The following is a 25110-nucleotide window of genomic DNA, read 5'->3' as shown; positions in this document are numbered from 1 at the left end:
TGATAAAGTCTAATATCTGCACCGAAGAAGATTCACATAGTGACGTCATGTTACAGTTTGGGGGGCAAATGTTACCTACATCTATTTGCATAGAATATTTATTTATTTATTTATTTATTTATTTTTTTTTTTTTTTAAATCAACCACCACAGATTAAAACAGACAATTGACAATTTGAATGCTGGACAATAATTTAGTTACCCCTGACATCTTCTTTGATGTAAGAGCACTCTTATTTCTGTATATTTATGTATCTTGGAAACACTTTAAAAACTCAATAAAGATAATGTTGGGGAAAAAAAACAGACAATTGAAAAGGTCTCTTTGCAGATTAATATTTTAAAGCAATCATATTTGCACAAAGAGATGGAGAAGGTGGAAACGGCAACTGAGGCTTTAAAGAAAACAAACGAGAAAGGAAGTGAACATATTTCCTGAAAATGTGCAACTATTCCTTAAGCTATTGTTCAATAAGCGCCATATTTAAGTTTGTTAAGTTTATTTGACTTTTTTAGTCTTTAAGTCAAGGAGCTGCATTGCTAGAGATCATAAGCATTTTTTTCTTACACAAAGTCGGTCTCGTCCCGGAGCTGTGACACAGGCTGGAAGACCAGAGCTCTGCGCCGCATCCCCAACAGACACGCAGTTTCCTCCGAGTTAGCAAACACTCGCCCTGCAGTGAGGACAAGCGTTAGCCTTTATAACCCACGCCCTTGCATAGACACACTGCATTTTGATCTTACACACCCCTGATGAATCCAGAAAAACAAGGAACTATAACATCCTCGTCAAATCCAGGAGATGAGTTTTGATTTACCTCCTTTGTAAGAGTCCTTGAGCGTCTGCGTGATCCACTGGATGGCTTTAGCAGCAACTTTGGTGCCAAAGTTTCTATCAAATGGAGATGGAGCTCCTCCCTGTGAGAAGCAAAGAGAATATTCTTCTGTTTACAATAAGGCTGTGAAATAAGACATTTGTTAATATATATAGTGTATATAGTTGAATGCAATTAACTGTATTTATGTATGTATATATATATATATATATATATATATATATATATATATATATATATATATATATATATATATACATATACATACACATACACACACACACACACACACACACACATCATATCAGACATAACTCCACAAATTTAAAACAAAACTTCAGAGTCTGATTTTCTTAGGTATTGATCAGTTTCCTTTTGATAACAGAAATCTGTTAAACAGTAAAACAATGTTATTGAATTATTGCCAGCCCTCATTCACAATTTATTTTATGGACTGTGTTGTGTCACAGTTTTAGGATGGTTCCCTACATCATAGGTACATTTACTTTAACTGGTGAAAACAAAACATCTACAGTGTGTGTGTGTGTGTGTGTGTGTGTGTGTGTGTGTGTGTGTCCAACCTGCTGCATGTGGCCAAGGATGTTCTTCCTGCAGTCGAACACTCCCCGACCCTCCTCAGTGTACAGCTGGTAGACGAAATCAGTGGTGAAGTTCTCGTTGCAGTTCTCATTCCTGCAACACGAGACATGAACAAGGGCAGCAGGTCAGCTAAAGGCTCAGTTCACTGAAATAACAAAAAAATGATACCAACCTACTGTAAAGTTTTCTTTAGACCTACTTTCTACCCAAGAAAATAGTTCCTGTGAAAACTGTTGACAGTGTGAGTAACCATTGATTTTTTTTTTCATGGCTGGGAGCAACACAAATGATGGATCCCTCAGAACCTGCACACACTATTTGGTGGACCAGCCCTTCAGCTCAGTGCTAACGTGCCCTTGAGCCAGAGCATCAGTCTACCATCCACTGCAACCTGCAGACACACTTGTGATGTAATGCACCAAGAGTGTGTCTCGTAATAATGAAATTATGGCTGTGCAAACCTCAGCACAGACGCACAATGTCACCTACACACTGTCCAAAATACTACATGTGTCCTATTTCCACAGACCTGCATCCTGCTGGGAGCAATTTAAACAGTGTGATGGTGCAGTGGACTAAAATAGCCACGACAGACGACATGAGATCATGTCTGAGAGGTCGATCTGATGTCAAACACATGTTCAGAAGAAGTAGTTTTAGATATTACTTATTTAAAATAATGCGTCACAAAACAAAAATGTAGAGTATTTTACACTCCATTTGACACGTTCTCAGTCCTGCACACACACACAAACACACACACACACACTCCTATTCAAAAGCCGTGAGGAAAACCGTGTGTGTGGCAAGGTAATGACAAGGAAACAGCAGCTTGGAAATGTTAACATGTATGTGGAAAAAGAAGAAGAAATTGACTGGTATGAGAGGTGCGAGCCTCACCTGAGCACTAAGCCTCTCTGGATGCTCGTCTTCATCTTCTGCGTCAGATGCTCCACGTTGGCCTGAAAACACAGAGTGAAGCCTCACATTAAACCGGAGCAACGGCGGCGTGCAATCTTCACGAGCAGCCGACACAGCTGCAAATCACACACCTCCGTCTCGCCCCAGAGCGGAGAGGTGCAGGGTGGCATTTACACCATCAGGGGGCGCCAACTCAGCTGTTTCCACCCTTTACTATAACACAAAGGTTTGTCTGGGAGCCCTCTCCTCTCTTGTGTTATATTAACTTTAGAAAGTGTTGGTTCTTTAAAAGTCATTCAGAGAAAATATATATATATATATATATATATATATATATATATATATATATATATATATATATAATATATATATATATACACATACATATATATACATATACATACATATATATACATATATATACATATATATACATATATATATATATATATATATACATACATATATACATACATATATATATATATAAAAAATTATTTTACCTTTTTCAAATAAATTATTTTCTCACACACAAATACAATCGATCTTCTGTTTCTACTTAATGTTATAATAAAAATAATAATCTGTGGAGCACTTTTCAAAAACCAATTTACAAGTTGCTGCACAAAAGGCAACACCTTAAAAACCTTGAAAGCAAATCTAAAAATTCAATGTAAGACATTAAACTGGGCAGGTTAAAAATAAAATAACTTGAACAAATTCAGTATAACTACATTTTAAAAAAGTAAGTAAAAGTAAAGTTTAAGTTTGTAATTTATTTAAAAATTAACGTTGAGCCACAGTTTGACAACAACAACATAAACACGGTGACAACCCTGACGTCTCTAATCACACTGACCTGATCTGAATGAGTGATGCAGCTCACAGGTTATTAATAAACTGCTTCATGTGCACTGTGATAATCTGGGTCACCTGCACAGTCCTGAAAGCTCCAGACTGAGGCAGTGATGAACTGGTGGAAGCTGCTTCTACACTCATGTGAACAACCTGATCTGTGCTGCCTCATGAGAGCCAGCGTTTACTGTACTGTGGGTAAAATACAGCTGAGGAACATAAATAACAAGAGGAGAAATATGGAAACCGAGACAGGATGCTTAAATAAAAAGTCAGACAGAAACAGGTATTGTTATTATCTCTGACCTGCAGGTCCCTGATGTCAAACGGCTCCTCATAGATGTAGACGGTGTCGGCGCCAGCAGCCAGACCGCCCACAGTGGCCAGGTAGCCGCAGTAGCCGCCCATAGTCTCAATGATGAAAACTCTCCGCTTGGTGCCGCTGGCCGACTGCTTGATGCGGTCGCATGTCTGATTCACACATGCAAAGAGTTTGCTGTTATTAAACAAGCAAAACACACAAGGTGTGCAGCTACACAAGACTTTAAAGTAGAGCTGAAATGATCAGTCAACAGGAAACTGACAGTTTTTACCGTTACTTCATCATATAAGCGAAAATACTGAACAGTTTTTCTAATGTTGGAATTTGCTGCTTTTATCTGTGTGTTTCATATCATTATGAATTGAAATGTTCTGGCTTTCTTGTTGTAAACAATCCAACACGTGTGCAACATTATGTCTCTAAACTACAATCAAAACAGTTTGCAAATAAAAAAATAATTGATGCTACTGATCAGCTGCAGCTCTACTTTAGTAGATAAAGTAAAGTAGACAAATTACTGAGGAAACATGCAGCAAGAAGAGTCAGATCAAACATTCTGAGTCTTAGTGATGCACAGGTCGACTCCTGATTGATTATAAAATACTGACATACTGCCAGGTCAGCAGGTGTGTCATGGAGAAGTGAATTTATGGATTTTGCATAATAATATGCAATACATGTAATTTCATTATATTTAGGATTTTTTTATGTGTGTCTTGTGCTCTGTCTCTAAGACAAAGTTTTAACTAAGTCACATCTTAAGACATTTCTGTTGATGCAGGACATGAAAACCTGAGGGCTACTTAGTCCATACTTTGAAAAGTTACAAGAATGTGTTTTAATTGAGTTTAAATGTAAGATTGACATATGAGCTATGCCAATAATATTTTCACAACAAAAGCCTTTTACTTCTATACTTTTGTGTAGCTAAAATAACAGTATGTGTAGTACTTCACTTAGAAAACAGTGGTTATCTGCAGACACAGCGTGACTGAATGGGGCTGGTTTGTGATGATGATCTGATCTGGGTGTCAGAGTTGACCTGTGCACACTGGACCTTCGTTCTACCCAGATGGATGGAGTCTCCCAGATCAGGACTCTGTACGCAGTCTCCCCTTATCTTGTTGCCAAATCTCATATTGTTATTTCTTAGTCATCTAAAATTTTGGTACTCATCGTTTTGTTCTTGGAAGACTTCACCCATCTGGTATCAACAGTAGAGGAAGAACAGAATCACTGATGAGCACTTTCTAACTCAGACCTGACAACACATCAACTGATGCACTCTTCAAACACAAACAAAGCTTTACACACTTTACCAGCAGGGGGAGGATGTGACCCAGAACTGCTTCCAAAATGCATAGCATCATCAGTACAACATAACAACACTCACGTGACATGCAATGCATTATGGTCTTTGAAGTAGCCTTTCTCAAAAACAGGAAAACGTGTACTCACAGATTGTTGTGGTTTTTACTTTACAGCTTTTTCCATAAACATTTCTGATCATAATTTTACTCTCAAAAAAAGCATGCACTGACTGATTCTGTGTTAGCAAGGCGTCTATAGGTTAAAAATAGAGAAAGATACCGGGTGCTCTCGGTTATGCCATAGTGAGTCTCCAGGTGAATGCAAAGTGACACAAGGAAGCTACTGGGCTGACTTCAGGAATTTTATCAGAGTAAAATATCCAAAACATAAATCCCAAAAAGGGAAAAAAAAAAAAAAACAGACTGGTTTCAACCACTACAGGATCTTCCTCAGGGCGGAGAGTGGAGGGTGTTTGGGCTTGTGGAGCAGCCAATCAGAGGAGGTGCTCATCCAGGTCTTAATGAGGATATGGATTTCAGACCTTTCTTGTAAACTTACTTACACCCTCTCTTTATAGTTTAAAATGATTGGTATCATTCAATCATGATGATAATTAATATCTTCTTGTTTATAAAGCCTACTTGTAATGCCAGTGAGGTCTATCTAAATGAGGAATATTGACTCCCCACTCTGGTTTCCTTTCCTTTCCAACCACACCCTCAGGGCATTTTTTCCCCCCTTTTTGGGATTTATGTTTTGGACATTTTACTTTAATAAACTCTAACAAAATAAAGGCATTTTAATTATATCATCGGCTCTGTGTGAGTATGCCCAGCAGCTTCCTTTTATCTTTAGGTTAAACTGGGATTTCTCCACCTTTTGCAGTCTGTGTTTTTAGCTATAAAAAAGTCACGCAAGTTTAAGTTGTGATCCCATCTATGTGCATCAGTCTCAGGGCTAGTCATTAGTTCACATCAGTTATTTCCACCACAGGATGATCTTTATTATGACACAGGTAACACTAAAGGAAACCTCTATCCATTATGTTCCTCATGTTTTTCGTCTTGTCCACTGCACCTTACCTCCACGATGGCGTTGAGGGACGTGTCGGCGCCGATACTGAGGTCGGTGCCGGGCACATTGTTACTAATGGTGGCAGGCAGCATGCACATCGGGACGCAAAGCTCCTCGTAGTCGGCCCGGGCCTCGTACAGCTGCAGCAGGGACTCAAAGGCCTGATGGTGGGGGCCGTAGTAATACCGAGTTAGACCACCAGGTGGAAGACTACATGTCTGAGACCCTGTCAATGTGTCCTCAGTGTGCAGGAAGCTACAGTGGTTTTACAGGCTGGTCCATGGTGCACAGTGGCTTCATGGGCTTGTATCCTTGGTTACCTTAAAGTTCCCAATTAGATTGTTTACACTACAGTCTGTACTATGCATTCATTTTTGGAGTGTACTGTTTTGCATGAAATCCTGTTTTACAGTACACTAACAGAAAGTAATGTGCAGCAACAAATTTAATGATTAACTTTGGACGACCACCTACAATTTAAACTCCACAGAGAAGGTAAAATGGGAGGACTGATTACCTGTTCATCACTTTAGAAAAGTAAAGTCTGTTGCTGCTTTAAGAGCTAACAGTGAAGAAGAAAGGATACAAGAGAAGGAGGTCGTTTGAATTGAACTGAGACCATGAAGATGTGTCTCTGTAACGTGCGTGTGTCCTGCAGTGTGTGCGCTGCTGGCTGGCTCTCTCCAGGAGACAGGGGAGTGGGGGGCTTTGGCTTCCCATTGACTGAGAGGAGATGGGATGGGAGGGGGGGGGGGGGAGTGTTGGCTTCACCCTGGCTGACATGTGACAGTGTTGACGCGACAAGATAAAGACAGGGGTGGGGCCTCCAGACACTCTGAGCTGTTTCCTTTTATGTTCAAGAAATGAAGAGCTGCTTTTTGTTGTCTTCTGTTCCTTTTTTTTAAATCAGGTGTGCAGACAGGCTGAGGTCACACAGAGGAACCTGGTCTGGTTCACAACAATAAAAACACTTAACATGTGGACTGCAGTCAGTGATGCTGGACTCGTAGCACGCCTACGCAGCATGCAGACTTACTCTCCAAACGACACCGTGCCGTTTGGAGGAGAAGGAGCAAGCAGAGCGTCCCTGTTGCGTTGAACTGGACAGTTAATCTGCTGTTTACCAAACACACACAGAAAAGGGCCACGCGCCAAAAAACATGCCACAACACGTCACTGCATGCCCCAACACTTACCTGGGACCTCCGCTGCGCAGCTCGCATCCAACAACATCCAGCAACTAAGGTTTGAGTTGAAATTAATTATTAACTAAAATAATATGTAATTCAAAGATACTGAAAAATGCCAAGCTGTTTCCGTGGTGTTTTGTCTGAGGATGCATTGCCTGTCTGAAACACTGTGTTTAAGTCTGTTTTCACTCTTCTAATGTACTGTATCACTTTCATTCACTAACATTATGATTTACTTTTGTTTGTGTGAAAGCAGAAGATCTGCACGTTTCAAGCGGCTCTATGAAAATCGTTCATATAGTTTTAGCTGCCTGTGTTTACACAGAAAATATCACAGCTCACCGACACTGTGCAGCGGTGAATCTCAAACTTTTCCCCTCTGGAAGCCAAATCACATTCTTGACAACCACAACAAAAGCTGACTCGAGCACTCAGGCAAAGTTTAATGTAACTAAAGTGATCTTATTTATAACATGAACTGCACATGAACTACTGAGTTGGCTCACCTGCTACACTGACACTGAACATGGGAGCAAGACTGCATCACTTTTTGGATTTGACTGATGTGTATTTTTAAACATTTTTTGTGCTCTGAGTAATTCTTGCTAACCTGGATCTTGATGGCATTCATTTACCTCCACTTTCCCGCTCATGTCCCCCGTACTAGAGCTAAATAGCCCCTTGGCATGGGTCCACCCCAGTGTTTGAGACCAACTGTGAGTATTCATCCTAAATTACTTTATATTTAACGGAAACTTCTAATATATTTTCAGTTTCAAAATCACAAACAATCACGCAACTATTTTATCAACTTTTTCTAAACTTCTAAGCATGGCATTCTCACAAAAATATCTAAAGTTGTTATCGATATAGAGACTGTAGTTTCTTGACTGTCTCAGCCTGTCAAATTAAGTCCACCTTCTCATTGCTCATGTGTGGATGCGAGCTGTCAGTCAGCGAAGCCCTAAAATCTGACTGGCTGGGTGGTGGTGGTGTGTGTGTGAAGTCCAACTTCAAAACACACACACACACACACACACACACACACACACACACACACACACACACACACACACACACACACACACACACACACACACACACACACACACACACACACACACACACACACACACACACACACACACACAGTAACCCAGCCGCACTTACATCAGTAATGGCATTCAGAGCAGTGTCTGAGCCAATGCTGAGGTCTGAACCAGGTATATTGTTGGAGACGGTGGCGGGGACCATAACCATGGGCACACAGAGTTCACTATATTTGTCCCGAGCAGAAGAAAGTTCCAGTAATCCCACGTAGGCCTGCAGCAGTGAGAGCCAGTGTCTTATTGGTTATTATTGAGGAGGTAGAGACAAAAGGGGAGATGAGGTAGACGAAAGGCATTGTAGGCAAGGTTGTAGAAAAACCGATGGGAGGAGCTGAAGCAGTGAGGGAGGGGCAGAACTAAAAAATAGAGTGTCCAAATTCCATACTACATATTAATAGTGTATAGCTTGTAGTATAATAACTTTTTCTCAATCAGTTTTGGCAGTTATTATAGAAGAAATCAATCTTACATACTTTCTAAGCTGGTTCTGGCCTCTTGAGGGCAGAAAAACTCACCAGCAACCAAAAAATGAAAGACTATGACTTATCATTCTGTATCTGTGTTTTTGGCCACCAGATGAATGTGAAGTCCTTTTAGCTCTTGTTTGGTCTCCACCAACTCTGCTCTGTAAAGCTGTAGGGAACTGCAGAGTTGGGTAATAATTCTCTCCATCACTGTGAGAGGGCATTTTTACAATACATGCACTCAATCAGTGCAGGAAATATTGATTAGTGAAGCTTTAACTGTATTGTACTAATATTTACAAGATGTTATTTACCGACTGCTACTTCAGGAAGTTATGAGAAAATATATAAGCAAGAGGGTTTTGATTCAGCTTCCTTCCAGTCGTCTTATTTTTTACAACAGTGAGTCTTCATTGTCCTTTGTGCATTACATTATAAGACAATATTCTCCATCAGCAGCACAAATAAATGTTACGTTTGTGTAGTAAACTGGCTGTGGGAGGGGCTTACACTGAGAGGGTGGAGTCTGTTGTTGGGAGGGATCTAGTGTAGGAGGAGCCTGAACGTCTTGAGTAATGCGGTAGGAAAAAAAACAGACACAGCGATGATACGTGGGATAAACAAACGTATAGGAAGAGTGTACTGGTGGGAGAAGCCAAGGGGAGAGAGCCAGACCAATCACAGAGGATTTGAGACACACACACACAGGAAGAAGACTTCCACACACAAAGAGAGACAAGGGTGAAGGCAGATTATATTCTGGCCAAGCTGTCAAAGTCAAAAACCAGTGTATTTTTTGTAAACTGACACTTATTTTTTTTTACCATTTGGTTTCTGTTAGGTCTAACGAATGCGTGAACTTACATTTGTAATGTATAATATTTGTCTGTGTTACTTGCATATTTAGCTGTGTGAAGCTTGCACATCTGAGATAATCTCTTTCTAGTTCACCAGTCCACTAAACAATGAACCCATCTTTTGGTTAAGGTCATTTTTATGATTCTTAACAAGTTCTATAAACAAATCATCAAGGTACGTCTTTGCAGCTTGGTCATGGAGTAGTGACATATATGGACAGACAAGGAGAGAGCCTGTCACACTTAAATGTGTCATAATTGTATTTTTAAAAATATAGTTGTAAATAAATGGGGACATGCCTTTCATGTTGGAATGTCAAATAGGGTAAATCAGTGAAAATGAAATGGACTCGATGTTGAACAATAGTGAATGTGAAACACTAGAAAGAGAGGGCGCTTGATAACACTGTAACAGGTAATGAAAATAATACAGATTTATCTTTTCAGATAACTCAAGAATTCTGCTTTTATACAATTATCAGTAGCTTTGTGGAAAGAAACAATATTCAGAATAAAAGTATTTCAAAATTATGACAAATGCTAAAAATGGCAGAAAAAGACAGAGCAAGATTTTTTTCTAATAAGAAAGATAAAATATTAACATAAAACTTTGCCATTGTGCTCAAAAATCACGTCAAGTTACATACCTCAAATCCTCCGATGACAAGCAGGGCATTGATGTTATGGATCCTCATCTGCTCAGCAATTTTATCCAGATGTTTGCCTGGAAGAGTTCTGACATATAGAAAGAAAATGAATGAAAAATGTTTCACTTAAATCCAGTTAAACTGTTAGTTAACAAAGATAACATGAGAAACCAACGAACATGTAATTCCATTTCTAAGAAGTGACGGTATAATCACTCTGACAATATATTAAAATTCATAATCATGCAGGGAAAAATAAGGTTTTATAATTATTAATCTGAGAATATACCACTTCATTAACTTTTAATTAGAAATATTCATTCTACAGGGAAAAAAAGGTGATAAAGTGCCACCAGACCAAAAGATTTATACTAGATATAAGTCATTAAAATATCTACAGTACAACTATTACAAATGACATTATCTTCAGATTACACATCTACACTTTGAGACCGCAGCAACTTACCTTTTTGTCCCTAGCAGCGATCCTCCCTGGCCAGTCCAACCACCTACATCTCCCCATTTGATCTCCTTGATCTGACAAAGAAAGACGTTTTGATCATATATATATATATATATATATATATATATTATATATATATATATATATATATATATATATATATATATATATATATATATATATATATAAATAAATAAAATATTCAGAATTTTATGATTAAAAAAAAAAAAAAGGTTTTATATCTTAAAACAAAAGAAACATGGGTGAATAACATCTCTCCTTTTGATACATTACAATACATAGACACATGATCACACCTCCTGAGCTTCTCGACTGCTTTTGCTTTGTTGTCAAAGCACTTTGTAAACTTTGTTTTTAAAAAAGGTGCTACTATACATAGTTTATTATACACAGTTTAGTGGTGATATTTTACTACACGGATAACTCTGGACTTCACAGTTTTCCTTGTATCTACATTCTTTAAAATGAACAGGCTCTGAAAACTGTTGAGAGTAAATTCAGTGGATTATCAGGATTAACAGAGATAACTCTCTAAGAAATGTTAGAGACAGATATCTCGGAAATGTGGACCAATGCAACCATGTACATGGTGAGATAGGGATACGGGTACGTGAAAAAAAAGGTTTGTACTTTAACTCAACTGACCATTTACAGTGCTAAAAATGAAACGCTATATTTCAAAGCATCTTAATGAGGGAGTGTGGCACAAACATTTTGCCACTGTACTGTCACTGCACCAGTGTTGCTACATTTAACCAGTAGCTCTTCATTATAATCGGCGTCCTACTTAGTTGGGGTTTTATCCAGGGATCACGGCTTCACTTTTCAATCACGTCTAATCCTTCTACATGACAACTCGCCTCTGGGCTTAATCGCTTTCAACAGGTCGCGGCATGTTTCTGAACAGCTGAAAAAGCGTGTGTGTGTGCATTTGAGGAAAGCATGTACACAATCAGTACAACACGACCGAGCCAAAGACCGTGCATGTGTATATACGGTATAGCTGCTGTGGGAGTGGAATAATTGGCTTACAGTAAGTGGCACTGTTTATCCATACACAGTCTTATCACTGTGACAAGCAGCAGAGAGGGAGGAGAGTGAGTGCGCAGCTACTTCCTGCTCCCTGCCACTGGTCAGGAGAGTCACTATGACCTCCAAGGAATGTTTACTCTCAATAAGTGTTAGCAGTTACGAAGTTAAGTTTACAGTCGCATTGACAGGCTGAAAGTAGAGTTTGATCCTGCATCACTGATGAATATAAGACACAGATTTCAGATTTTCATAAATGCCATTTGAGAGTGAAGAAATCACAGTCAGGGAGAAAAGACAGATCAGCCTGACCAATCAGGTTTTAAACTGCCAACCTGTCAGCAGTGTCAGTTTCAGGTGAATATGACTACAGGTTCCAGCTCAAGTGTACTCAGCATGACTGTAATGTTTGTTTAGGCTCAATAAACTTCTCTTGTACTTGTGTTCACACAACACTGACACCGATTACTGTGCAAGATGAAACCAATACAGATGCTGTTATTGAATTGTGTATCTGTTGCCAATTTATTAAAACATTTTGAGAGTTTACTGAGTGATTCAATCATATTTTCTTGCACTACTGTTCTGACAAACTGGTGAACACGTCAGGGCAGAGGAGATTACATGAATAAAGCATTTAAAATGTATTAAAAAAAATAGTTTGTAGCTTTTAGAGGAAGTGATGCAGATATTATAGATTTTCAATCTAGGGTGAGACACTTCATTGTTCTCCAGGCAAATCTTTACTGAATACAACAATAACAACAACAACAACAACAATAATCACTGTGCTTCTTTTAAAAAATTATTCTATGAAAAGAGTAAAATTATTTCAAAAATAGTTGGGGAGAATAACTGACTAAATTGCTGAACAAATGTAGTGCTGAAATGATTAGATGGTAGACAATATCAACAAATCAATAATAATAAATAATTCATAAGAATAAATTGTTTAAGTCATCTTTTTGGAAAAAACTTTTTTTTTCTCCTTGTTGCAGCCTTTAAAGTGTAAAGATTATAGCAGATGGATACAACACTGTAAGATAGATAGCTTCGAGGTCTGGACTGTTGGTCAGACAAGATAAGTCATTTGAGGATGGCTTTGATAAACTGTCGTCACTGTTTTCTGACATTTCACAAACTAAACGTTTCATCGACTCACTGAAAAAAATAACAGAGAGGTTACATATGCAGCCCCTGGACAAATATACAGTAAACAAATATAACCTGTACATAGTTGTGTGTGTCGCATTCTCTCTTACCTGTCCTTTGTAAAATCCCTCGAAGCCGTCATTGACAGCAAACATCTTGTGGCCTTCAGTGATTCCCACTCTGACGGCAGAGCGCACGGCAGCGTTCATACCTGCTGCCGGTGCACCGACGTTCAACACCGCCACGTTAAACGAGCTCTGTGGGTGGCGGAGACCGCACGCACACACACACACACACACACACACACATACACACAATATACTCAGAATTACGCAATGGAGAAAGCAAAACCTGGTGCACGTCTTAATTAGGGCCATATGTTTATTAGAGCCAGCACCCTCAAGCTTTGTCACATTTAACAGCATCTTCACACATTAGGTGTGAATCTTACATTCTGCGCACAACCAAAGCATGTGTGATGCTTGGTTTGAAGAGGATGGTATATCAGCAACTTTTAGAGGCAAAGAAGATGAACATTAACTCCTGGAGCATGAAAAAGACGAACCGGACAAATTATTATTCTTATCTTTTCATTTTTAAATTACACTAGTATCCTTATAAAAATAACAAAATAATAATTGTTTCATGCCTGTCAGGATAGTTGACCATCTACACTGCCTCATAATACCATCCATGTCTCATTCACTGCTGAGGAGCCAGGTAAGACTTTGCCTCAGAGCAGCAGCAGCAGCAGGCAAAGGTTACCTTGCATGCAAGAAGCCACATGCTGCTAAAAGACGCAGTGAAAACAGCAGCTGCTTTCTCACGACAACCACTGAAAACATCGACGGTCAAATGCAGACTGTTTTCTCGCTGTTCAGACTTGGATCATCCAGAGAACTGCGCCACTGGTTTCAGTCCCAGATGACAAAGAGCACAAGGTCCATATTTCGGCTGAAGGCCCATGTAGTTGTGTGCACATGACTCATGACTTGAATGCAAGCCACAAGCCACTCAGCCATAAATGACTTGTCGGTATTTGGTGTGATGGGTCAAAGGTGCGCTGTGAATTAACGACAGATTCAACCTGCAATTCTTTAACAGGATAATCAAGGACATGGACCGGATTAGAGAACATACAGAAGACGACGTGGAGAAGCTTAAACTGGACAGGCGTCCAACTCTCAGCTCAATGTCAAAACTCTGAAAATAATTTATAAATATTATACATTTCACAACACCAAATTAGTGAGTAGATTTTGTATCTCAAGATTTGGGTATATAAAACTGTCACATACTGAAAGTTGGTTTTGAATGCTTGGTCAGTTTCTTAGTTTTATTTACACATAATTTGATTCTGATTAAGAAATGATATGCATCAGCACCAGTATCATATGATTTGAAATTATACCAAGAGTTATGTATGGTTGATTCCTCAGCAAATTGCATTTAAAGCTTCCCAAACCTGCACTTAAGTTTTAATTTTGATAGTATAGTTGGTAAAAGACTTGTCTGCTCTGTGAACTAAGCAAAAGCACAAGAGACACAGATTTGAAAAAGTGCTAATAATAAAGATTGTTGTTATTATTACTATCATCATTATACATTTCTGCAGCCACTGACCATACTTAACAGGGAGAGAATGGAGCCTGTCCAGTTTGAGTCATGAACAAGCAAAGACACTTTCAGCTACTGTCTCCACAGTGAACTGTAAGGAGACTCCTTCAGATTCTTTTGAAGCAGATCACAAGAAATGCTGTGATTGTCTTAGACAGCACCGCAGCACTGATGCACCTCTCCGCATGTCTATGCGTCTACTTCTAAGCAGAGCTGTGAAGGAATAAGCAATGGCAGACAGAGGGACAGATAATGAGCACTGACACTGTCATTTTGTGCCACTGTGTTACAATATAAATGGACAGGAGCTCTAAATGTTGTCTCTGTAAAATAAAATAAAAAATGCCTGGTAGTATATTAGTCCTAGAAAAACGAAAATCCTCTCACAATTGTAATTAATTTCACCACAGAAAGGGGAATGTTAGAAGCCAAAGTGAATGAGAAGAAGGCTCAACATAAAGGTCTAAAGGTCACTAAACTAGTTGGTAAAAGGCTTGTCTGCTCTGTGAACTACGCCTGCAGAAGCTTCAGAAGCTGCAGGCTCACATACATCATACTGCTCTTCATCCCCCGCCTCCTCCTCTCCCTCGGGACAGAGACAGTCAAAAAAAAAAAAAAAAAAAAAAAAAAACCCAACATACTTGGTTAGTGTCACAAAAAGACTACAGCACCCACAATGCACCTGAGCAGGGAGTACCTTATATGCTAACGTACAAATCTCAGAGCCGCTGGTGGAAAGACACATTAGAAGAATTAAAGTTGTAATAATCTTATTGATCAGATATAATAAATATTTTTTTTTCTTATTATTTGATTGTGAGGGAACTTACATTGGGAAGTTCAGAGTCTGCTTTCCGGTAGGAGAGGAGTCTGTAGGTGCTCAGATTGTTTTCAAAGCTCCTGCAAATGAGAGAGGTTAAAAAAAGACAACAAAACACAAAGTTAACCAATGTAGGAAATCCACACTGCCTGTCGGCACCAATGCTGCTGCAGGGAAAGACTTTAGAGTCAATCAAAAAATCAATTAGAACACAATTAAAGTGGGGCACACTGCCAAACAGACAAGAGGACAAGTGTTATTGGTAATCTGTGTACAACGGGGTAAAAGCTAATGATTCAGTGTTGGTAGCTTTTTGTTGTTTTTATGTGTTGCATCTAGCTTTTAAACTTGTTTGTAGTCAAGTGAACCTTAGTTTAACGAGACATTTGAGAGATCTAACAGATATTTGATAATATCCAAGCTGTAGAATTAAAAAAAAAAAAAAGAAATACCTCCCACGCAGCCTGACTGCGTCATCAAATTTCTTCTCATCCATGGCTTTCTGTACTTCCTGGGTCTGATGACAAAACATGAAAGATGCATGTTAAACAGGCATGTGTTTATTTTGTGCTGTTGTGACAGGCCTCTGTACCTGTTTGTGTCTGTGATGTCTTGAATAGCTTGCAGGTGAAGGGTGGGTGGTGTTATGCTGAACGAGGAGCACCTGGGCCCAATGACCACCTTCCAACTAAACCTCAGTCCTTTCAGACACATTTTGTCTCTTTATCATTTATTCTTATACTAATCTCTGCCCTGCATTGTTTTATATACTAAAGACTGTGCTGCAGTGTCCTGGTTCAAAGCTACAGGTCTTTAACATAATTAAAATACATTTATTATCTTAAATAAAAAGTTTAGAAATTAAATACGCTTAAAGATGTCAGTATGTATACTAAACCAATTCTTGAGTGTCATTTTACTGTACACTACTATCCCACAATTCAATTCACTAAGGAAAAGAAGGAGCTGTTCATAGCTAAAAGAAAAAAATAAACCATCTGTGAACAGTAGCAGTTATCATTAGTGTATCATACTGAATTGGGGCACGATTGAATTTATTTAAATGTTATTTAAAGTGAGACGCTTGCAGCACTTGTATATATACAGTATCGTATAGTATAGTGACACTTTAGGATCCTTTGTTAAAATGTCACATGTTCAAAACCATGTCCAAATGTCAATTTTTAATGATGTAACTGTCAATTGTCATTCTGCACCTTAAACTGTCCATTACAGGAAAAGCTTAAGACTAATCTGTAGTGGAACAATCTCATTTTCAGGGCTCAACACTGCACACTGCTCTCAGCACGACCTCTGTCTGTCTTTAACACACACTCCACACACTCTTACCATCTGAACACACTCCATAAGTGGCAGTCGAACAGCCTGGTTGCCGACCAGAGACACGACGCAGGCCGGGGTGGTCGCAGACGCCTCCAACAACGCCAGCACTGCCTCCACGCCCATACGACTGGCCTGCAGATGACAAGGGTCATTTAAAGGTCACGCTAAGAATGTCTGCAGTGTTAGTAAGCAGACAAAATCTCTCACGTTTTACATTGCATTATTTCTGATCAGTGCTGTTAGTGATACTGTGACTTACCAGGATCCTGTCAAAGGCGGAGGGGGTCCCACCTCTCTGCACATGGCCCAAGATGGTGACCCTGGTGTCAAAACCCAGGCAGCGGACTACCAGCTGGGTATGGAAAGAGAACATGAGATGATCATGAGGAAAAAGAACTATTGGAAATGCATGCAATAATGTCCTATTAAAATCTACGGTACATTATTAAATGTAATCAGTACAATTAAACAAAAGAGCTGTGAGATTAATTTAAATGGCCTCACTCTGAACATTTCAGATTACAACACATAGAAAATCACAACTCAGCCTCTTCATTCTTTGTAAATTTTCATAGCCGCTTCAAATGAAATAATCTAAAGGACATGCAGAAATAAAATGGACCATACAAGTGTCAAGCATAAAAACACAGAAGAAGAAATCATGCAAAACATCTCCTGTCATGTTAGTGAGTGACAAATAATGGCTGATGCAGAAGTGAACTTGCAGAGGTTAAAAACGAAGGGTGCAAATGGACATGGGATGGATGGGAATGGAATAAAATAATGTTTAAAAGCCTGGAGGACTATGTATTTAGTAAATAAATGAAAAAAATAACTTACATGGCACATGCAAAAAAAAAAAAAAAGTGAAGTCAACAAAGGACACATAGGATTTAAAAGGTTCCCACAGTGAAGGAAAAAAAACATCCATGCTTCTGAAGGTTTGTGGGTCCGTGACATAACCAGGCTTCTCCAACATACTTACATCCTTGATATAATCAGGAGTTATAGCCTTGTTGTGGCAATCTATGGCACCCTCGGCTACAATAATAATGTTCAGCCTTTTCTTATCAGCACGGTTCTAGAAGGATATAAAGAAGCAGAAGCATTTAAAAACATGACAGAAAACCTTTTGCATTCCCAAAAGCTGGATCCTGTGATGGAGGATAATCTCTGACTGACTTCTGAAGAGCGCCCAAACATGTTGATAATTTAAGTCTTTCTTCAGCAGACACCTGCCACATTGTGGGAGAAGTTTCATATTTACAGCAAGGTGGGCCACTGAGTGTGTCAGGATTGTGTCTTTTCTCCAACAAAGAAACCACATTGACACCCAGACAATCAGGTTTACTGCTGATATTTTAATTTCTGAATTATTTTCTGCTGAAGAAATTGTGATGTGAGGTCTGTCTGCCCAAAAGAAATCCAGCTTCTGGTTTCCCCTCTGCATCAGTCTGAGACTGAGCTCTACTCACATCCTTCACAAAATCAGAGGTAATGGGTTGTCCTTGTCTGTCAATGGCTCCTTCAGCAACTATGATAATATTCAACCTGGAACCCCGAGATCGGCTCTGGATGATAACAAACACTGTTATCGACATCAAATCTAACAGTTTATGCAAAACATATAATGTTAACGGCTAGTTTTAGTATTCTGCGCTGGTATTACTTAGACGAGTTTATTTAAAAGAGAGATTTTTCAGGACTTTGTGAATGTGAATTATTGAGCGAGTAGCTACCTAGAAGTCCAATGCACTATCCATTGCGCCACAGAGCCAGTTGACCTTGCACAGCAGGTCTCACAACTCACCTTGTCCCTTTCAGAAAAGTTTAACCACTAAATCAGTGGGTTGTTTATAGACAAATCTGTGTGACAAATGATTTCCCTGTAAAAGTCCGACTCTGGTGGGACTCGAACCCACAACCTTTGAATTGCCTCACAACTATTTACCTAGAAGTCCAATGCGCTATCCATTGCGCCACAGAGCCAGTTGACCTTGCACAGCAGGTCTCAAAATTCACCTTGTCCCTTTCAGAAAAGTTTAACCACTAAATCAGTGGGTTGTTTATAGACAAATCTGTGTGACAAATGATTTCCCTGTAAAAGTCCGACTCTGGTGGGACTCGAACCCACCAGTGGGTGGGTGGGTTGCACAGCAGGTCTCACAACTCACCTTGTCCCTTTCAGAAAAGTTTAACCACTAAATCAGTGGGTTGTTTATAGACAAATCTGTGTGACAAATGATTTCCCTGTAAAAGTCCGACTCTGGTGGGACTCGAACCCACAACCTTTGAATTGCCTCACAACTATTTACCTAGAAGTCCAATGCGCTATCCATTGCGCCACAGAGCCAGTTGACCTTGCACAGCAGGTCTCACAACTCACCTTGTCCCTTTCAGAAAAGTTTAACCACTAAATCAGTGGGTTGTTTATAGACAAATCTGTGTGACAAATGATTTCCCTGTAAAAGTCCGACTCTGGTGGGACTCGAACCCACAACCTTTGAATTGCCTCACAACTATTTACCTAGAAGTCCAATGCGCTATCCATTGCGCCACAGAGCCAGTTGACCTTGCACAGCAGGTCTCAAAATTCACCTTGTCCCTTTCAGAAAAGTTTAACCACTAAATCAGTGGGTTGTTTATAGACAAATCTGTGTGACAAATGATTTCCCTGTAAAAGTCCGACTCTGGTGGGACTCGAACCCACCAGTGGGTGGGTGGGTTGCACAGCAGGTCTCACAACTCACCTTGTCCCTTTCAGAAAAGTTTAACCACTAAATCAGTGGGTTGTTTATAGACAAATCTGTGTGACAAATGATTTCCCTGTAAAAGTCCGACTCTGGTGGGACTCGAACACACAACCTTTGAATTGCCTCACAACTATTTACCTAGAAGTCCAATGCGCTATCCATTGCGCCACAGAGCCAGTTGACCTTGCACAGCAGGTCTCACAAGTCAACTTGTCCCTTTCAGAAAAGTTTAACCACTAAATCAGTGGGTTTTTTATAGACAAATCTGTGTGACAAATGATTTCCCTGTAAAAGTCCGACTCTGGTGGGACTCGAACCCACAACCTTTGAATTGCCTCACAATTATTTACCTAGAAGTCCAATGCGCTATCCATTGCGCCACAGAGCCAGTTGACCTTGCACAGCAGGTCTCACAAGTCAACTTGTCCCTTTCAGAAAAGTTTAACCAATAAATCAGTGGGTTGTTTATAGACAAATCTGTGTGACAAATGATTTCCCTGTAAAAGTCCGACTCTGGTGGGACTCGAACCCACAACCTTTGAATTGCCTCACAACTATTTACCTAGAAGTCCAATGCGCTATCCATTGCGCCACAGAGCCAGCTGACCTTGCACAGCAGGTCTCACAAGTCATCTTGTCCCTTTCAGAAAAGTTTAACCACTAAATCAGTGGGTTGTTTATAGACAAATCTGTGTGACTGCTGCTTTACATGGATCTGTATTCCAAACTAGCTGCGACTGCACACTTCAACCTCTTTACAACAGGTTTATAAGAGCAACGCACTGATGTGGTTCAACCTTTAAACGACTCCTGGTGTGCATTTAATACTCCGACTTGAAATTTGATTACTGGTCCCACACTATCCAGTGAAGACACTGTGTACAAATGATTTCCCTATAAAAGCTCAACTCTGGTAGGACTCAAACCCACAACCTTTGAATTGCCTCACAACTATTTACCTAGAAGTCCAATGCGCTATCCATTGCGCCACAGAGCCAGTTGACCTTGAACAGCAGGTCTCACAAGTCAACTTGTCCCTTTCAGAAAAGTTTAACCACTAAATCAGTGGGTTGTTTATAGACAAATCTGTGTGACAAATGATTTCCCTGTAAAACTCCGACTCTGGTGGGACTTGAACCCACAACCTTTGAATTGCCTCAGAACTATTTACCTAGAAGTCCAATGCGCTATCCATTGCGCCACAGAGCCAGTTGACCTTGAACAGCAGGTCTCACAAGTCAACTTGTCCCTTTCAGAAAAGTTTAACCACTAAATAAGTGGGTTTTTTATAGACAAATCTGTGTGACAAATGATTTCCCTGTAAAACTCCGACTCTGGTGGGACTCGAACCCACAACCTTTGAATTGCCTCACAACTATTTACCTAGAAGTCCAATGCGCTATCCATTGCGCCACAGAGCCAGTTGACCTTGCACAGCAGGTCTCACAATTCAACTTGTCCCTTTCAGAAAAGTTTAACCAATAAATCAGTGGGTTGTTTATAGACAAATCTGTGTGACAAATGATTTCCCTGTAAAACTCCGACTCTGGTGGGACTCGAACCCACAACCTTTGAATTGCCTCACAACTATTTACCTAGAAGTCCAATGCGCTATCCATTGCGCCACAGAGCCAGTTGACCTTGCACAGCAGGTCTCACAACTCACCTTGTCCCTTTCAGAAAAGTTTAACCACTAAATCAGTGGGTTGTTTATAGACAAATCTGTGTGACTGCTGCTTTACATGGATCTGTATTCCAAACTAGCTGCGACTGCACACTTCAACCTCTTTACAACAGGTTTATAAGAGCAACGCACTGATGTGGTTCAACCTTTAAACGACTCCTGGTGTGCATTTAATACTCCGACTTGAAATTTGATTACTGGTCCCACACTATCCAGTGAAGACACTGTGTACAAATGATTTCCCTATAAAAGCTCAACTCTGGTAGGACTCAAACCCACAACCTTTGAATTGCCTCACAACTATTTACCTAGAAGTCCAATGCGCTATCCATTGCGCCACAGAGCCAGTTGACCTTGAACAGCAGGTCTCACAAGTCAACTTGTCCCTTTCAGAAAAGTTTAACCACTAAATCAGTGGGTTGTTTATAGACAAATCTGTGTGACAAATGATTTCCCTGTAAAACTCCGACTCTGGTGGGACTCGAACCCACAACCTTTGAATTGCCTCAGAACTATTTACCTAGAAGTCCAATGCGCTATCCATTGCGCCACAGAGCCAGTTGACCTTGAACAGCAGGTCTCACAAGTCAACTTGTCCCTTTCAGAAAAGTTTAACCACTAAATCAGTGGGTTTTTTATAGACAAATCTGTGTGACAAATGATTTCCCTGTAAAACTCCGACTCTGGTGGGACTCGAACCCACAACCTTTGAATTGCCTTAACTATTTCCCTTTCAGAAAAGTTTAACCACTAAATGAGTGCATGGTCACAGACAAATCTGAATTAATCCGCTTTCCACAGATCTTTGTTCCAAACTAGCTGCTTCCATACATTTCAGCCTCTTTATAAGAAAAACCCAACTTCAAAAGTTGTGGGTTTGGATCCCTTCTTCACATATCTTTTAGCTTCTGGTGTGCATTTCATATTCCTACCCGAATGACGATATTACTTAATGTCCAATACCTAGAATGGCACTGAAATGCAGAAGACACAAAATTATTTGCTATTTTTGAAACAGAAACAGCTAAAATGGCAGCTGTGGTAAATGATGTATTACTAATGTGTTGCTGTGTCTGTGTGTGTATGTGTTACCTCAGACAGTTTCTGACACATGTTATCCTCCCAGCCATCTTCAGGGGGCATTTCAGGGATAAAAACCCAATCTGCCCCACATGCCAGGGCACTGACCAGGGCCAAGTATCTGCACACACACAAACACATTTTAGTAATTGCTTTGTATCTTTCCATTTTCTGTAACAAATATATATAAATATATATAAATATTTAATCTACACATCCTGAACAGACTGACATGCCTGACACACAAACAAATGAGCCTCACTGCAGTATTATCAATATTTCCACACTTCAGGTCAGCTCCATGTTGTCTGCATACATTTTTGGTGATGTTCATTTGGCTAATGAGACTTGAGCATAATTAAACTTCAACATGTGTGTGGTATCTTTTTCTCTCTGTGATGTACTCTCTAACACAGTGAAAAGTGCCTACCCGCAGTGTCTGCCCATGACCTCCAGAACAAATGTCCTCTGGTGGCTGCAAAACAACAAGAAATGGAACTTATAAGTGACACCCATTGGGCTGGTCTGTTGAAACAGGTCAGTGCTGGACAGATGACTGAGACAAACTCACTCAAACCTTCACCCTGACCTTAACCATGTCTAAAAAGGACATGTCATTGAGGTTTGTAGGGACGCTGATAACTACAGATAGATGCACCTATGAAAGTTACAACTAGCTAGCTAACCCACGTCAGGGGATACCATGTTTGTCTACTTTCGTCGTGTCTCATTACATTTTCTTTTTTCTTGTCTTGTCTCCTTATGTCTTGTCACATCTCGTCACATCTATTATCTAGTTGTCTCATGTCTCGTCTTGCTACTTCTTGTTACATCTTGTCACATCTCAACTCGTCTCTTCTCCTCTCAGGATGTTTTCACCTCTGAGCGGTGGTCATGATGGCGTCCACCACCTCAATGATCCGATGCAGGGCCGAGTCGGTGCCAATGGTCATGTCAGTGCCGCAGAAGTCATTGTCGATGGAGCCGACCATACCAACAATGTGGAGCTCCGAGTTACTGCGGGCTGCCTCCGCGTCGATCAGACCTGAACAACAAGAGAGGAAGCGAGATGCGTTCAGTTCACACCTGTAATAAAGGGAGAGTGATCATGTAAAGTCAAGTGGAAGTCCTGCAGCGAGTGATCACCTTGCTGTTGGAGCTCATCCAACAGGCTGCTCCACTCCTCTCTGAACAGGTTGGCTCCGGTCAAGCTGCCGTCTCCACCAATCACACACAGGTTGGTGATGCTGCGCAGCACGAGGTTGTGTGCCGCCTTCAGACGGCCCTCATGGGTACGAAATTCTTTACAGCGGGCGCTGCCGATGACTGTGCCACCCTGAGGACAACACAGATTATAATCTGAAATCACACTGTTCTCTCCTTAAAGTGCTCATCTACTGGCTCTATTTTGCTGCTATGAAAAACACTTTCTCATTTTTTTAACCATCACATACTTTATAATGCTGTTTATACTATTGCTGGTCTACAAGATCAATATTTTTTCACAGTTGAATTGAATGTTATCCACTTTAGAGAATGAAAGTCTGATCATGACAAATAGTTTAATGCTCTAATTCAATCACAGACTCATTTGGCTCAGAGATAAAAGTCACTTTCATTGATCATACATCTCCACCAACGCATCTGATATTACACTGAGCTGGGATCAGATATCTTAACGCTTAATGTAATGTTTACAGAACCTCACGCAACTATATCAGAGTGCGTGACCTGAAACAGCAGAAGAAAGCTCCGCTCACCACTTGCAACATGCTGGAGACGCTTTCCCACGTCGCCTCTTTGATGTTGTCTCCACCGTCCACCATACCCTGGTAACCCTGAGAGGACAAACACATATGACAGATATTCACTGAATCATTCATCACGCAACAAAACTCACACACACGCACTTTGATTCTGGCTATGGACCTCTGTTGCATGTCGTACCCCTTTTCCCTGCCCATGATTCCTATATTCCTCTTTACTGTTGACAATCAAATAAAGGCAAAAATAAGCTTAGAAAATGCTGTAAGATAATTTTGTTTCTGTTTCTGTTAATCAATTTGTCAATGCCATTTGTCAATCGACAAATTGTTTAAAATCTGAATATGTTAGAAAAAAATATCATCAAATCTTTTTGCACTGATAGTTATGCTTGTTAGGCTCTGCTGCTGTGTTGTGTATGCTGAGCAAAGCTACGAGCCAAAATACAGGCGTCATGGCACTCAGGTGTCATTACTCACAGCCCAGTGATTATTCAAGGCTGATGGAGCCAGGGAAGAATGAAATCTGCCCCTGGTAATCCAATTATATCCACACTGAGACCAGAGCGTCTCCAACCCTGCCCTCCCTGTCACTACCATCAGTGGCGTCATGCCCATCCTCACACACATATATTCTCATATATTCTCAGACATTCAATATCCAGGAAGTCTCAGATATCTAAGTAACAGGGATCTGTTGCTGCTTTTCTTTATAATTCTTCATAATTCAAAGTCCTGAAGCAGATTATCCTGCAGACTATTTTTATTTTATATTAAAGATTCAATTTGAATTCCTTTACCATGACTTAAATTACAGTTTAAGATGTGTGAATCCAATGGGAAGAAAAACCCTTATCCTGACAGTAATACAACAGTTGCAGAAAACAGCAAATCTCCATTCACTGTATATAATAAGCAAGTAAACTTATGTGTAATGCTTGATGGAATAACCATGTAAACCTCGCTTAGGATGCAACAAAAAAACATTTTGCAGAGCCATTAATGCAAAAATCTGTCACTCAAATCCTCTCCTGATGAAATATTCATCCTCAAAGATATATTAAAAATTAAAATATCTCAATACACTCTGTGAGCTTCTGGATTTTATTTAAGACACACCAAAAGAAGAAAATGCAAAAATATAAAAGAGGTCTGTAATGAGATAGGAATAACAGCTAAAAGGAAGTATACTACAACTA

General features: G+C 39.9%; 1 protein-coding gene and 10 non-coding genes across 13 annotated transcripts in view; all 11 read right to left on the bottom strand.

Annotated features, from left to right (window-relative positions):
* LOC130179364 (ATP-dependent 6-phosphofructokinase, platelet type-like) overlaps positions 1-25110 on the bottom strand; it is a 32472-nt gene that overhangs the window by 1200 nt on the left and 6162 nt on the right. The window contains exons 3-22 of one of the 3 annotated variants that reach the window (XM_056392293.1): positions 23909-23986; positions 23295-23484; positions 23028-23193; positions 22579-22623; positions 22161-22269; positions 17617-17712; positions 16891-16983; positions 16638-16763; positions 15740-15804; positions 15298-15367; positions 12961-13107; positions 10652-10722; positions 10186-10273; positions 8279-8431; positions 5927-6079; positions 3518-3682; positions 2336-2397; positions 1417-1528; positions 818-917; positions 568-673 (exon numbers count right to left, since the gene is read on the bottom strand). In XM_056392293.1, the coding sequence (XP_056248268.1) occupies positions 568-673; positions 818-917; positions 1417-1528; positions 2336-2397; positions 3518-3682; positions 5927-6079; positions 8279-8431; positions 10186-10273; positions 10652-10722; positions 12961-13107; positions 15298-15367; positions 15740-15804; positions 16638-16763; positions 16891-16983; positions 17617-17712; positions 22161-22269; positions 22579-22623; positions 23028-23193; positions 23295-23484; positions 23909-23986 (2195 nt within the window). The remainder of the gene's footprint in view (positions 1-567; positions 674-817; positions 918-1416; positions 1529-2335; positions 2398-3517; positions 3683-5926; positions 6080-8278; positions 8432-10185; positions 10274-10651; positions 10723-12960; positions 13108-15297; positions 15368-15739; positions 15805-16637; positions 16764-16890; positions 16984-17616; positions 17713-22160; positions 22270-22578; positions 22624-23027; positions 23194-23294; positions 23485-23908; positions 23987-25110) is intronic. The other 2 variants (XM_056392292.1, XM_056392291.1) reach the window with 2 other exon arrangements.
* Positions 18529-18620, bottom strand: trnar-ucu (transfer RNA arginine (anticodon UCU)). Its single transcript is given in 2 exon segments — positions 18529-18564; positions 18584-18620. It is a non-coding gene; the product is annotated as a tRNA-Arg (tRNA).
* trnar-ucu (transfer RNA arginine (anticodon UCU)) lies at positions 18893-18984 on the bottom strand. Its single transcript is given in 2 exon segments — positions 18893-18928; positions 18948-18984. It is a non-coding gene; the product is annotated as a tRNA-Arg (tRNA).
* On the bottom strand, positions 19105-19196 carry trnar-ucu (transfer RNA arginine (anticodon UCU)). Its single transcript is given in 2 exon segments — positions 19105-19140; positions 19160-19196. It is a non-coding gene; the product is annotated as a tRNA-Arg (tRNA).
* trnar-ucu (transfer RNA arginine (anticodon UCU)) lies at positions 19469-19560 on the bottom strand. The gene is given in 2 exon segments: positions 19469-19504; positions 19524-19560. It is a non-coding gene; the product is annotated as a tRNA-Arg (tRNA).
* trnar-ucu (transfer RNA arginine (anticodon UCU)) lies at positions 19681-19772 on the bottom strand. The gene is given in 2 exon segments: positions 19681-19716; positions 19736-19772. It is a non-coding gene; the product is annotated as a tRNA-Arg (tRNA).
* trnar-ucu (transfer RNA arginine (anticodon UCU)) lies at positions 19893-19984 on the bottom strand. The gene is given in 2 exon segments: positions 19893-19928; positions 19948-19984. It is a non-coding gene; the product is annotated as a tRNA-Arg (tRNA).
* trnar-ucu (transfer RNA arginine (anticodon UCU)) lies at positions 20502-20593 on the bottom strand. Its single transcript is given in 2 exon segments — positions 20502-20537; positions 20557-20593. It is a non-coding gene; the product is annotated as a tRNA-Arg (tRNA).
* On the bottom strand, positions 20714-20805 carry trnar-ucu (transfer RNA arginine (anticodon UCU)). The gene is given in 2 exon segments: positions 20714-20749; positions 20769-20805. It is a non-coding gene; the product is annotated as a tRNA-Arg (tRNA).
* On the bottom strand, positions 20926-21017 carry trnar-ucu (transfer RNA arginine (anticodon UCU)). The gene is given in 2 exon segments: positions 20926-20961; positions 20981-21017. It is a non-coding gene; the product is annotated as a tRNA-Arg (tRNA).
* Positions 21535-21626, bottom strand: trnar-ucu (transfer RNA arginine (anticodon UCU)). The gene is given in 2 exon segments: positions 21535-21570; positions 21590-21626. It is a non-coding gene; the product is annotated as a tRNA-Arg (tRNA).

The sequence above is a fragment of the Seriola aureovittata genome, chromosome 12 (genome assembly GCF_021018895.1).
Source record: "Seriola aureovittata isolate HTS-2021-v1 ecotype China chromosome 12, ASM2101889v1, whole genome shotgun sequence".
Classification (NCBI taxonomy): domain Eukaryota; kingdom Metazoa; phylum Chordata; class Actinopteri; order Carangiformes; family Carangidae; genus Seriola; species Seriola aureovittata.
This window is presented reverse-complemented; position numbering and strand designations above follow the sequence as displayed.